The 14,377-nt window shown below is 47.5% G+C and overlaps 1 protein-coding gene across 2 annotated transcripts in view; it reads left to right on the plus strand.

The window, feature by feature from the left end:
• Gpr156 (G protein-coupled receptor 156) overlaps window positions 1–12,801 on the plus strand; it is a 66,573-nt gene extending 53,772 nt beyond the window's left edge. For both annotated transcript variants that reach the window (XM_021185045.2, XM_021185046.2), the window contains exons 8-9: window positions 4,993–5,151; window positions 11,452–12,801. In XM_021185045.2, coding sequence (XP_021040704.1) covers window positions 4,993–5,151; window positions 11,452–12,744 — 1,452 coding nt within the window. In that variant the 3' untranslated portion in view covers window positions 12,745–12,801. The remainder of the gene's footprint in view (window positions 1–4,992; window positions 5,152–11,451) is intronic.
• Window positions 12,802–14,377: the final 1,576 nt, after the last annotated feature.

Here is a 14,377-nt window from a genome sequence, read left to right on the forward strand (position 1 = left end):
GGCTGGAGTGGGGGCTTGAGCATCTACAAGAGTCTCTGTGGCTGGGTGCAGCTTTTGTACCACAAGCAGAGAAACTTTTGCAGCATCTTGTTGTTGTAGGAACTGGGCTGAAGAAGGCCCCTTAGAAATAGAGGCTCGGGGCTGGTGAGATGGCTCAGCAGGTAAAAGCACACGACTGCTCTTCAAAAGGTCCTTAGTTCAAATCCCAGCAACCACATGGTGGCTCACAACCATCCTTAACAAGATCTGACTCCCTCTTCTGGTGTGTCTGAAGACAGCTACAGTGTACTTACATATAATAAATAAATCTTAAAAAAAAAAAAAAAAAAAAAAGAAATAGAGGCTCATTGTCTGGGATGCCGGAAGAGTGGGGGTGGTGTGTGTTGGAGGTGGGGGTAGGGGGTGGGGACCTTCTTCCTGGGAGATGGGAGGCAAAAAGAAACTTTTGGGCCTCCTAGACTTCTTTCCCTGCTCCTTTCCTTTCTTGTTTGCCTAGAAAAGAACTAAGCATTTATTTGCTCTGTCAGCCTCCCTTACAGCTAGAGGTGTCCCCAGAACATCATTTGGAACATTAGAGGTTGCCTAGAAGGCTTCTGAGAGACAGACTTTGTACTATCCTGGGGGGCGGGGGGGGGGGGCAGGCTGAGACTGTTGGCATATCCCTTTTATCTTCTCTCTGTCTTGAATATATGTAATGTCTGGTGTGATGGCAGTCAGCTTATGATCAATAAACTATATTTATTACCCTAGGAGACTCTAGTTCCTTCCATGTAAGGGTATATATTCAGGAGGAGAGGTCTCTTAAGGAAAACGCACAGGTACAAAAGTGAACAAGCCTCTGAAGATTTGGTGACGATGCCTTCTTCCGCAGTAGAAAATGTTCCAAGCTATTTATTTTGCTTGGTCAATAGGATTCCAAGGACATTGCCTCTTTTCAACAAAAGTAAACCACAAGGCCAGGGATCCAGTCTTAGATGATGAAATATTGAACAGGGATTTAAAAAAATGATGTTAGGTTGAACTGAAGCATTGAATGGGCAATCTGGACACTACAAAAATATTGAGATAAGAAATGAAGGAAGCAAAAGACAGAGAAAAATAAGAGACTGAATAAAAAATAGAAAGAATATGAAGAATCCCTCTAGGGGCGAAGTTCATCTCTGAAGGAGGGGGAGGGAGAGAGGAGGGGAACAGGAAGGGAAAGGGGGAGGGAGGAAGGGAGAAGGGGAGAAAGAACTTATCACCAAGAGATTTTAAAGGAAAGGCTTTCTGATTTGAGCAAAATGCCCTTTGAAGATGGAGGGGATCCACAACTTCCCTGCATGGTCCTAGTTTGGTTTCTGCTCCTCACTCTAACCCTTTGCATCCTGAGCCTCAGACACAAGCATTCTGCTTCCTCCTTCCCTTCCCTCCCTCCCTCCCTCCCTCCCTCCCTCCCTCCCTCCCTCCTCCCCTCCCTCCCTCTCTCCCTCTCCCTCTCTCTTTTTTTCCTCTTGAACTGACCGTGGTATGAGACTAAACCAAATCTTACAGTATTGTAGATTTAGGGTCTAAGTTCTTTTCATCAGAGAAAAATGACCGAGGTCTGTCCCTAAACTGATTTCTTCTCTGGCTCAAAGATGTTTGGCAGAAGCACGGCTTTCCTCGTGAAACTCACACTGAGTCCCCAGGGCGGTGAGACAGCTGAGCACATTATGGGAGTGTCCCAGGGAACCTGGGAGAGGATGGGTTGGTAGCTGCAGGGAGATGAGTCCCCGGCTGGCCAGAGCCCTCAGATCTGCTGTGACTTAGAAGGGTCTCTAGGCAGCGCTAGAGAGCAGGGTGAAGCTTGTACACACATGGGCTGTCAGGAAATGCCTGGGTGTATCTGATGCCAAGCGCTGAGGTCATCGCCAGCCATCAGACAACCCCTGCTTCTGTGACCTGAGCGTGACCCATCCCCCAACTCCCATCCCCCACCCGTCCATTCCGTTCCGAAAGGCAAAATTCCAAGGACATTTGCTTTTCCTGCCCAGCGCCCACGACACACTTAGGATTTGTCCCCTTTATCTAGGGACCACAAGACTGGAGAATTGTACAGAAAAGCTTCCTTCATTTATTCAGGTATCCTTTGGTCACATCTTAGCCACTGTGGACATGCAGTGAAGCACAGGGCCCTTCGCCTCCTTAAGTCTCGTAGGGAGTATTCATAAGAAGAATTACAATGTACATTGAATGCTTTGGAAGCCTCCCCAGACTTTGCTAAGACTTGTGGCATCTTCACATCACACGAGCGTTGGAGGACAGTCTTGAGAGAATAGCAGCAAGCAGATGGGAAGAGATAAGACAAAAAAATGAGAAAGAACTCCCAATAGTGGGAGGAGCTCCAAGGAAGGAATATCCCTTTTCACCTTATCATTTTAAAAATTATTTTACTTGTGTGTATGTGTGTGTGCATATGCATATGTATATGTGCATGGGCGTATGATGTGTGTACATGCCATGGGCGTGGATGGAGACGAGAGGACAACTCAAAGGAGAAGTTAATTCTCTCCTTCCACTAGGGGTGTCTCTGGGATTGAACCCAGGTCACCAGGCCTAGCAGCAAGCATCCTTACCCACTGTGCCATCTTGCCTCTTTGCTAAAGTTGACTTTATTTGTATTTTTTTTTATGTGAATGAATGTTTTGCCTGCATGTAAGTCTTTGTATCAGGTGCATTATTGGTGCCCACAGAAGCCAAAACAGGGTATGAGATCCCCTGGAACGGAACAGACAGTTGCGAGCCACCATTCCTGTGCTGGGAACCAACCTGGGATCCCCTGGATCCTCTGCAGCTCTGAGCTTCTAGGAGCACGGCGTGGCCTGTTACAGATGACGCTGTACTCCCACAGGAGTTCCTGTGGCTGCTCTAATAGGTGCCAATGGCTTTGAGCAGAACAAATGTAGTATCTTGCAGTTCTGTAGGGCAAGTATCAAAAACGGGTCTCATTTGACTAAAACCAAGGTATCCCCAGATCTGCAATTTTTTTTTCAGAAAAGGGGGGGGGGACTCCATTTCTTTTTTTTTTTTTTTTGCGACAGGGTTTCTCTGTGTAGCCCTGGCTGTCCTGGAACTCACTTTGTAGACCAGGCTGGCCTCGAACTCAGAAATCTGCCTGCCTCTGCCTCTGCCTCCCGAATGCTGGGATAAAGGTGTGCACCACCACGCCCGGCCCTCCATTTCTTGACTATTTCAGCTTTTAAAGACTACTTGCCTTCTTTAAGGCCCTTCCTTCCCTTTCAGACCCAACAATGGGGCATTCTAATGGCTGTCCTTCCTTCTCTTTCTTTCCACCTTCTCTGGCCCTCCTCCCTCTCTCCATCCCAGCTCCTCTCATTCTTGAGCCAGGGTTTCTCTGTGTAGCCCTGACTGTCCTGGAACTCACAGAGATCTGCCTGCCTCTGCCTCACAAGTGCTGAGATTAAAGGCATGCACCACCACCATCATCAGGCTCCTCCTTCTCTCTTATATGGACTCTGGTAATGACATTGACTCCACCTGAATATTCCAGAATAATTGTTCCATCCCCAAGCCTTAACATCACCATCACAAAATTCTACTTGCCATCTTAGGCTACAGTCAACAAGTTCCAAGGACCCAGAGATAAGGAAGAACTGTGAAGAGCTATAACCCAGCCTATAGCATCCACATTACCCAGAGGCCAGAAACAAAAATGTGCTGGTCCTTTGGAGGAACTACCCTTGAGGATTGAGTAATGGATATCCCAGAAAATACAGAGTCAAGTCTCAAGGACTGGGACCTTCAGAAGGGAGGGACCAAAAGGGGTTGGAGAGCTTTGATCAAAATGTGGCTCCATCAGCTTAGGGGACATGAGCCCCAAGACTTGATATGGCCTTATGCCTGTGTTGAGCCAATCCTTGGCATCCCTGCAGAGATGGCCCCACAAGGGGAGCTGAGGCAGAGGGTAAAAGGTTCCTACCTTTACCACTAGGGACCGTGTCCTTCACATCAGTGGCACTTACTAGGTAGACACTGCATCCCAAACTCTGCACCAGACTCCTGTCTGATGATTTTGTAGATCACCTCTGTTATTATAAAAGTGGGCCAGACCATGTTTCCCCAGATTGCTCCCCAAGGACAGTTTCTCGATCCCCAACAATCTGTCTCTTCATCAGTTAGATGAGAATCCAAGCTGTGGTGGTTTCCGTTACAGTTGTGAGTCTGTCAAAAGTGTTGTGTGACCTTGGAAAAGTCACATTCCTGTCCCCACTTTCCCTGTCAGAAAATATGGCCATGTGCCAGAGCTGGCATTCTGGTGTTTTGGGTTTTTAGATTTATTTATTTATTTACTTACTTACTTACTTATGTGAGTACACTGTAGCTGTCTTCAGACACACCAGAAGAGGGAGGGCATCAGATCCCATCTAGATGGTTGTGAGCCACCATGTCGTTGCTGGGAATTGAACTCAGGACCTTTGGAAGGTCAATAGGTGCCCTTAACCACTGAGCCATCTCTCCAGCCCAGACATTCTGTTTTCATTGACATAAATTGGTTTCTATTTGTGCTTTGGTCATTAATCTGGCTTAGAAAAGTCCCCCACGATGAACTGGACTCTCAATATCGAAAAACACAGCACTCCTCAACAACTGAGTGATGACCAAGATTAGCTTCATAGACACATTCCGGTTTAGTCGGCTCCCAATGAGAGCTTTAGAATACCATTCTAGACATGTCCTTCCTCCTGTTTCCTTCGACACTTTAACAACGGAGAGGGTGTTCTGTATCTCTTATCCTCGGACACGTTTAAAACACGAAGCCTGACTGTTCTCCATGTTTTCTGTCACAGCAATCGATGAATGCTGCAGAGGAAATGGCATTTGGGGAAGTAAACAGCTTGTGCCTGAGTGTGTTGGTGACTGTGTCATTCCTTGGTATTTATGAGAAAGAGCAAGGGAAGTGTTTCTGGATGTGTAATTAAATAAATAACACGTGTTCTTCTTTACTAACAGCTGAAGCAATGGAAGGCATTTGAAGGAGAAAACCAAACAATGAGACACATGGCCAAATACTTCAGCACTCCCAGCAAAAGCTTCCACGGCCAGCTCGATGAGGACCCGAGCTGCCACTTGAGAGATGAGAAGAGCTGCATGGAGAGGCTCCTAACGGAAGTAAGCCACACCTTGCCTAGCAGGCTCCCTGCGGGGATCTCCTGCCATGTGAGAACTATCCCACATGTCCTCGTGGTCCCTCATGTTCTCATGACCCCTCATGCCCTCGTGACTCCACATGTTCCTTTTGGCAATATTCTCTGCCCCAGTCACTCTTCTACTTTCCTTCACCATCACTCCAGTGACCCTCGCCCATCCCACTCCTACAACAGACAGTTGAAGACTAGTCACAGCATTACACGCTGATGAGCAAGCCAGACTCGCTTCCTCATCTTATGGAGTTCACAGTCGAGCAGAACAAAAGGCTATCGATTAAGTAAACATTTAATTTAACTCATGATGGATAGGAGGGGCTGGAGATGCAGGTCAACCAACAGAATACTTACCTAGCATGCACAAAGCCCTGGCTTTCCTCCCATCACCACTAAACTGGGAGTGGTGGCACCTGCCTGTGGTTCCTGAATGCAGGAAGGATCAGAAGCAAGTTCAAGGCCATCCTTGGTTACACAGAGAGTTCAAAGCCAGTCTGGGCTACATGGGGCTCTAGCTCAAAAACTAGAAAGAAAAAATGTGATTATGATGAAAATCAGGAAAGAAGCAATTGGTGAGAATAACCGTCAGAGAAGGAGGTAAGGGACATAGCAGACTATGGAGACAAGACTCTGAACAAAGGGAAATGATGAAGAACAATTGGTCAAGAGAAGAGCTCAAAAAAAAAAAAAAATCCATGCAAAGGGAAAACACAAAGGACGTTAGGATCTGGGTGAGCACTCCTTACAGACAGCCACACCACTGGATCTGATGGGCCTTCTCTGACATCCCTGAGCATTAGCCAGAGACCTAAACCTTCTCATTGCCCAGCACTTCCAGGTGTGCTACAGATGTGGGGTAAACAAAGGGTCTCTGATGTCACCACAGAATCAAGGCACCTTAGGTGCCCCAGCCCTTCTTTAGTCTGTACTTGATCAGAATTGGCCCTCTCCCAGACAAGCATAATGTGGGCTTGAGTCAAGCATGTGGAAAAACGTGAGGACTCTGCTCCACAAGAAGGCAGCACAGGGCCTGGGTGAATGAATTAATAAGTATATATATATATATATATAGGCTGCTAGCAGAATACTGGCTTCCAGGCAGCTAGGATGAGGGTCTTAAAGCCCTCACCCACAGTGACACACCTACTCCAACACGGCCACACCTCACAATAGTGCCACTCTCAGGGCCAAGCATATCCAAACCATCACACTGAATTTGTATCTTAGTTAGGGTTTTACTGCTATGGACAGATACCATGACCAAGGCAACTCTCATAAGGACAATATTTAATTGGGGCTGGGTTACAGGTTCAGAGGTTCAGTCCATTATCATCAAGGCAGGAACATGGCAGCCTGGCGTAGGAGGAGCTGAGAGTTCTACATCTTCATCTGAAGGCTGCTAGCAGAATACTGGCTTCCAGGCAGCTAGGATGAAGGTCTTAAAGCCCATGCCCACAGTGACACACCTACCCCAACACGGTCACACCTCACAATAGTGCCACTCCCAGGGCCAAGCATATCCTAACCATCACACTGAGTTTGTACTATTAGGGAAACCAATTTTTTTTTTTTTTTAATAGAGGGACTGTGTCCTGGGCATGAATGGCCCTATGAGACAACAGTGAGGAGAAAACCTTTGAAGCATCCAGACGAAGGGTCAAACCTGGCCAGGACCCCTGGGCCTTGCTTCTGTACCTGCTCCTTCCCTCCCCCCCACACAAGATACTCTTCACTCTGGGTCTTCTTTATCCATCAGAGGGGGTGAAAAACCTCCCCTCCCTTTTTTTCACCATTTATTAAACATTCTGGACATTATTTCAAAGCCAGATTTCTGTGCACCTGGCAGGGGAGTAGCCCTGCCTCTGGTGCTCTGTAAAATCTTTAGAGAAACGTTTTCCCTAACAAACAGAAGGCCTGAAACTTGGCTGGAACCAGCAGGATGGTTTTCATTTACAATCAGCTAACACGGGAACAGCCGAACAGACTGGAACGGACTCTTTAGCCTTATGGTAATTATTTGAGCAGCTTATTGTCCTTCTGCCGTGCTACCCTGTTTCCCACGCTGCGGCTGAATGTGCTCTTTCCAAAAGAAACCTCCAGTCTGCAGGGCAAAAGCCCTTAGCAGGCTGAAGTACGTATGCAGCAAAAAGGTGCCTCTGTTGCCCTGGCTGTGCTTGAGCATCTCTGTAGTGCAGGCCTGAGAGCCAGCAGCTAGTTCTGGTTTGCTCTGCATCCTGAGAGCCAGCCCTGCCCTTCCTTACATAGGACAGTGTCTATTCAGCCAGGGTTTGGGCTGAGCTCACTGGACCCCCTTTGCAATTCCCAAGATCTGACAGCCCAGTTTCTCATTCTTTTTTTTTTGTTGTTGTTTTTTGTTTTTGTTTTTTTTTTTCTTGTTTTTGTTTTTGAGACGGTATCTCTATAGCCCAGACTGCAGTCAAACTATGATCCTCTGGCCTGAGTCCCCCAAGTTCTAGGATTATAGGCATGCACCTTCACAACCAGCTTTTCTCACTCTTAACTTCTTGCTCTGAATGTGGTTAAGAACAACATCAGCCAGACCAGGCGTGGTCGTGGTGATGCATGCCTTTAATCCCAGCACTTGGGAGGCAGAGGCAAGTGAATTTCGAGGCCAGCCTGGTCTACCGAGTGAGTTCCAGGACAGCCAGGGCTATACAGAGAAACCCTGTCTCGAAAAACCAAAAAAAAAAAAGAAAGAAAGAAAAAAGAACAGCATCAGCCAGTGACCTCCCACTGTGCACAGAGCGATGGACAACACATTGTCCTCTTAGGCTGATGACCACGCTCCCTTCAATGGTCTGCAGCAGTTCTATCATATTCTTTTCTTCATGGTACTAGAGAAGGGAGACGTGCACTCCTAGGGCCTGTGCCCTCTTCAATATACCTTTGACATTTTGCTGCCCACCGGAGACCAAAATAATGATTTAAAAATTCCTTTCAAAGCTGCTGCCCCAGGAGGTCAGAGTTTGGAGTGCCATGGCAGGACCTCACACCAGCTAGTCAGCCAGCTTCAGGTGTTTGCTTAGCTTGAAGAAGGAGGTTCAGTCTGGAGGTTCATCCTAAGATTTTCCTATACTCAAAGCCCTTTGTAGACAAGGCACAAGGAAACAGAAATCCTGTTTTACCCCTAGAGCAACTGTGGGTTGCAACCCCCACGGGTTATTTACATTATGATTTGTAACGGTAGCAAAATTACAGTTAGGAAGTAGCAGATAATAATAATAATAATAACTTTACACTGGGGGGGTCACTGCAACACGAGGAACGTACTAAGGTCGCAGCCTTAGCAGGTTTGAGAGACACTGCCCTAAAGCATGGTCATAGCTATGGCTTTTTCCTGCTTGCTGAGGCTGACCTAAGGACATTCAGGGTGGGTCTCAGGAGTGGGTGTCAAGGAAAGAAGAAAGAGGCCAAGTCCCTACTGAGAAGCCATCATGGCTAGTTACTCTGTGAGGTCCCTAAAGACATCTGATACATCCCTCATGGCAACCTGAGGGTCCCCTGTCACTCATAGACTCTGTTCTAGGCTCCACTCATGCAACTACAGCCAGCCTACCATGCCTCAGGAGGGGAGAGGGAGACCTCACAAGTGGGAACACCCCTGAAAGTACCTTCCACCTGCTTCATTTGTCTCTCCCAGGGCTTGGCCCCTCTTCTGATGCTAATGAAGATGACTGAGTAAACTGTCTGGGAAACCACAAGAGCCAGCACCAGTAAACACCACCTCCTGACTTTACCCAGGGACAGGGCACTTACAGGGTCACTGCAAGTTTATTGGAAGGTTTACTCAATACCCCTTAAGTAATCATTTCTGACCAGATGTAGTGACCCGTGCCTGTCATCTTAATGCTTGAGATATCAAAGCAGGAAGATTGCCATGAATCTGAGGCCAGCTTGTGCTACAGAGTGAGGTCTTGGCCGGCTAGGGTACAACGTGAGACCCTGTCTCAAAACCAAAAAGAATCATTTCTGGCCAACTTTTATATGTAAGTTGACAGGCAAGCAGAGGCCCAGCCCATGAGCAGGCTGGATTGTTTAGTATAGTAAAACAGAGTCCCTTCCTTTGTTTCTTAGGGCATGATAAAGGGGTGTCCCAGCACTGGACATTTGCTCCTAAAAGAGAAAAGCAGCCAGGAGGGCAGCACTGTGCTATCCAGACAAGCCCTTGTGGGAGCTCAGTGCTCCCCACCTTCCCCACAGCCCTTCCTATCCATGCCAGACGATCCATTCTTTGTGAGACTCTTATCACGGCCCCTCTGAGTTGAGCATAGAACTTTCCAAAGGAAGTCTAGGCTAGACAACTCACTGCCACTCTCCACAAAGGCAAGAGTGCAGGCATGCCCAGACACCCACCACCGGCTCACACCCACATGTACTTCCTGCCCCACAGCTGGGACAGGCACACTTCTGCAGCTGTCACCTGTCTGCCCTCTGGGGCACAGCCTGTTTATCCACTGACTAACATCTGCACAGAAGGATGGCATCTCGATAGCAGAACTGCCCCAGCCTCTTTCATTCTCTGAACTGCCCTGGAGAGCTACTTAATCAAACTATCTGCGTTAAGCTTCTAAGTAATTATTTTTTCATATTGTCACTTATTTTGAAATTAATGGGACTCACTGTGATATTTCCACACATGCGCACCACATGCATTGATCTTAGCTCCCCATACTCTCTCCTCCATTTTATGTCTCTCTCCACTATCCCCTACTTCCTAATGGTCCCCTTTCTGCTTTTAGGTCATTGCTGTTTTGTTTTTTAATCTACACATGAGAAAAAAACATGTAACCCATTTTTCTGCAAATGACGGAATTTCATTCTTCTTCATAGATGAATAATCTCTATTGATCTATTGATAAATAGTGTATTTTCTTTAATAGATCATCTGTTGATGGGCACCTCAACTTGTTCTATCTTTTTGATTCATAGACAGTGTTCTAGCAAACATGGGCTGAAAGACAGCTCTTCATGCTGATTTCATTTCCGTTGGCTATCTGTCTACTCAGGATGGAGATAGCTGGATCACATTTTTAGTTTTTTGAAAAAATCTCCGTGCTGATTTCCATAGTGGCTGAACTGATTCCATTCCCACCAATGTTGGATAATGGCTCTGTGCTTTCCATACCCTCACCTGCATTTTTAGTTACAGACATCCCAACTAGATAAGGTAGATTCTTATGTGATTTTGATTTTTTTTTTGTATTTCCCTTGTGGCTAAAGATGTCAAGTATCTTTGTGTACATTTATCAACCACTCATATTCCTCCTTTGAGAAGTCCCTATTTAGATCATATGCCCATTCTAAAGGTGGATTCCTTAAATCCATATTGTTGAGGGGTTTGTTTGTTTGTTTGTTTTGCTCTTTATATATTCTGCACATTGATCCTCTGTAGATGGATTGATAACAAGCATCTTCTCTGATCTGTTGGTCACTTTGCTGTGTCAATTGTCTTCTCTACTGTTCAGTAGACTTGTACTTTGATGTAACATCACTTGCTGTTGCTGTTCTTGCCTTTATTTCCTGTTAAGCTACAACAATCCTGGTGCAAACACACACTTCTTTAAGAGCTATTGATAGCCAGTTGGTCCCTTAAGCCAACACGCCAAGGAAGCCCTGCCACTTCCTGGTTGAAGTGTTAAACCCAGGTTGAGATTCTCATGAGTTCTTCTTAGTTCCAGGATGAATGGTTGTCCCAGGAATTTCTGCCTTTCTTCTCCCTACCCTTTCCGTGTTCCAGGCTATTTCACAAGAGGCAAAAATGTTTGTTTTCTCATTGGTCTTCCCTGGAGATGAGCTTCTGGTTCATTTATGGTTTGCCCAAGTGTGAGAAACTGGAGTTGGATAATCCCCAACACTACCCAGACTGATGTCCCACAGAGGAACCTGACCCTCTTGGGGCTGGGGAAGATGAGATACGGTGCTGCTACCAGCAAGCCTTGAGCCTTGAGGCTCCATCACCTTTATCCTCACAGACAGCAGTACAGGGTCTAAGACTGGGAAGGGGAGAGGGAGCCTGTAGTGACAGTAAATCTTAGAGCCTTTCCTGGGTACCACATATCAGTTACTGTGCTAAACACATGGTATATATCATTTCACCTGGCACAAGTCCCAATTCCGAGCTTGAAGCCACCAACTAGTACACTGGAAGAGCTGGCCAGGGTCTCCAATGCCACAACTCTTCACCATGGAAGGCTTTAGGCAACCCTGAGCAGCATCTTTTGTTAATGGTCTTGCTCTTCTTCCGCAGAAAAACGCAGTAATTGAAAGCCTGCAAGAGCAAGTCAGCAACGCCAAGGAAAAGCTAGTAAAGCTGATGTCTGCCGAGTGCACCTATGACTCCCCAGAGTGGGCTGTCCCAGATGCAGCCTCTGCCCGTGGGCTGACACTTCCGGGACCTTCGGAATGCTCTGCTGTTTCTGAGAATGAGAGCGGAGCAGCTGCTAGGGACTCCCTACACGTCTCAGCGGCCTCCCAGCACGTGCAAGGCCCTGTGACATCAAGAAGGGACATCAGTCCCTCCCCAGCCCAACAGGACAACATGCCTTTAAAACAGTATTGTGATCATTTGGACACCGGTTGCAACCAGAAGCCAAAGGCTGAACAAAGCGAGGGTCCCGAAAGAGGAGACCAGGAACCCATGGCCCCCAGCCAGCGTTTAATGGCAGATGGAGTGGCCTGTGAACCCCATAAGCCCAGGCAGAACCCAGAGGGATTCCCAGAGAGGCTACCTCGGGTCAGTTCAGTAGTCAGAGAGAAGCTTCAAGAAGTTCTACAAGAGCTTGACCTGGGCTCTGAGGCTCCCCTTTCCCCACTACCCTGTCCCCAGCAGCTCTGGAAGAGTACCACTTCCCGTAGCCCCCAGAAGCTGTCCCCGTCTAAACTGGGTTTCAGCCCGTACGTGGTGAGGAGGAGACGGGCGGCCCAGAGGGCTCGCTCCCACATCCCTGGCTCTGTGGGTCTCAATGTGGGGCATCAAGCAAATAGTACCGTTTCTAGTTCACAAAGTGGGCTTATTGTACAGAACAGAGACAGCCCCAGGCTGGACCACCACAATGCAAGGTCCAAGGTACCAAAATCCTCTTCTGTAAAACCATCACCACTCTCGGAACCTCGCCGGAAACAGGAGGGCAGCAAACAATGCGAAACCGAGCCTCAAGAGGCCGGAGCATGCAATGTAGCTTTTCCTTGCCAATCTTCTGCTTCTGTCCAGGCACAAAGTCCCGCTGCCCCATGCCTACCCTCTTCACCAGCTCTGCCCAGGCAGCGTCAGCCTCGACCCCGACTGTCCCCTGGCTGTCCTTCCTTGTCTTCTGGGTGCTACAACCTTGACAGTGAGTCCAGCAGCTCGGACGAGTTCTTCTGCCGCTGCCACAGGCCCTACTGTGAAATCTGCTTCCAGAGCTCTTTGGACTCCAATGACAGTGACACTTCAGACAGTGACCTTGAGCAGGCTTCAGGATTGGCATCCTGGGAAAAGCTGTGGGCCCGCTCCAAGCCTGTTGTGAACTTCAAAGATGACTTGAAGCCCACGCTAGTGTGAAAAGCGGCAAGGTGGGCTGGCTACAGAGGTCAGCACCATGCCTTGGCCAGCCTCCACTGTGTTCCAACTGTGCTTTCTTACTCTAAAAGGGCATTCGTTACCCACCCTGCTACTACCTCAGCGCTACTGTGAGCAGCTCTAGTGAGGGATTATAGAATAACTCCTTCAACTGAAGGCGTTAAATGAGAGGTAGATTTGTGCATTCAGCTCAGCCTACTCTTTATGATTTTCTGGGTGTATACTGAGTAGCTAGCTGGATCGATGGACCAAAAGATGGAGAGAGAGATTTTTTTTTTTTTTTTTTTTTTTTGCAGAACTGCTGTGAACCACCAAACTAGCCTTTCAGTGAACAAACCTGCAGGTAGATGAGCCTATACCTTTGTCTCTCCAACTCGAAGAAAGGGTGCCTTGCTTTCTGCTGAAGGCTATAAGTCTTCACTGTGTAAGGGTTTCAGCTTCCAGTTCAAGTCGCCCCAGCACTCCCTACCCCACTTGTTGCCCACATACCATCCTGGCACCTCACACACCATGACCCCCGACATAATTTCCTAAAGTGTTCCCATACGCTTCTCAGATGGTTCTCCTGGACTCAGTAGTGTCTGGAGGCCTGCCCCCTGCTGTCTCCCAGCCACACGATGTTCTACTTGAACACATAGCAGCGGTAGTCTGTGCTGGGAGACTTTCTGGTCAAAAGGTAGTTTTGGTGCTATTGAGGTTACATGACCACCAAAGATCCATAAACCTAGAAAGAAAATAGGGAAATAGGAAGAAATGAAGGGCTGAGTGTGGTAGTGCACACCTTTCATCCCAGTACTCAGGAGCAGAGGCTGGCAGATCTCTCTGAGTTTGAGGCCAACCTGGTCTACATAGAGAGTTCCAGACACCCAGGACTATGTAGAGAGGTCCTGTCTCCATAATAGAGATGATGATGATGATACAAGAAGGCAAGGAAGAAAGAAAAACAGGAACAGATTGTGAACATTTCACTAGAGTCTGGCTTGGTACTTGGCAATACCAAATTTCAGTGTCTCTTAATGATAACCCATTGAAGCAGACACTCTTATCTATACAGCTAGGGACCACAGGGCTTAGAGAAATGAGGTGACTTCCCTAATACCATACTGCTGCAAAGTGACTATTGGAGAATTTGCACATGCAGCTGAAACTGAGGTTGGTGGGTCTCCCCAGGGATACATCTCTTTAGTCATTCTTCTGGAAGTGGCAGGCAAGATCTAAGTGACAGACAACTGAATCAAGACAGGGTGAGCCTGTAAGATGTCCCTCGAGGACAAAACCAAGTTCTTTACCCCCACTTCCCACTGTGGAGGCAACACCCGCACTTCCAGGGGAACTAGGAACTTGGTAAAGAGTGAGCTCCAGGGACTCCCTAAACTCATTAAGGCTGCAGGGAAGGCAAGTTGGACCACTTCAACTATTGCTTCACTTGTCACCTGCTGCCCACACTGCCGTACTGCATCTGCACTGCGCGTAGATTTTGTTTGGAGTTCAGAGAAGGCATCTGACACCAAACATCTCACAGACATGTCACAGTCTCTCAGGTGCTTAGCCATGGAGGCCCTGCTGGCAGGACAGCATATTCTGCTGTCTACTGTTCAATACGAATGTCATAATT

This window comes from Mus caroli, unplaced genomic scaffold (genome assembly GCF_978045245.1).
Source record: "Mus caroli unplaced genomic scaffold, Mus_caroli_1 scaffold_17, whole genome shotgun sequence".
NCBI lineage: Eukaryota > Metazoa > Chordata > Mammalia > Rodentia > Muridae > Mus > Mus caroli.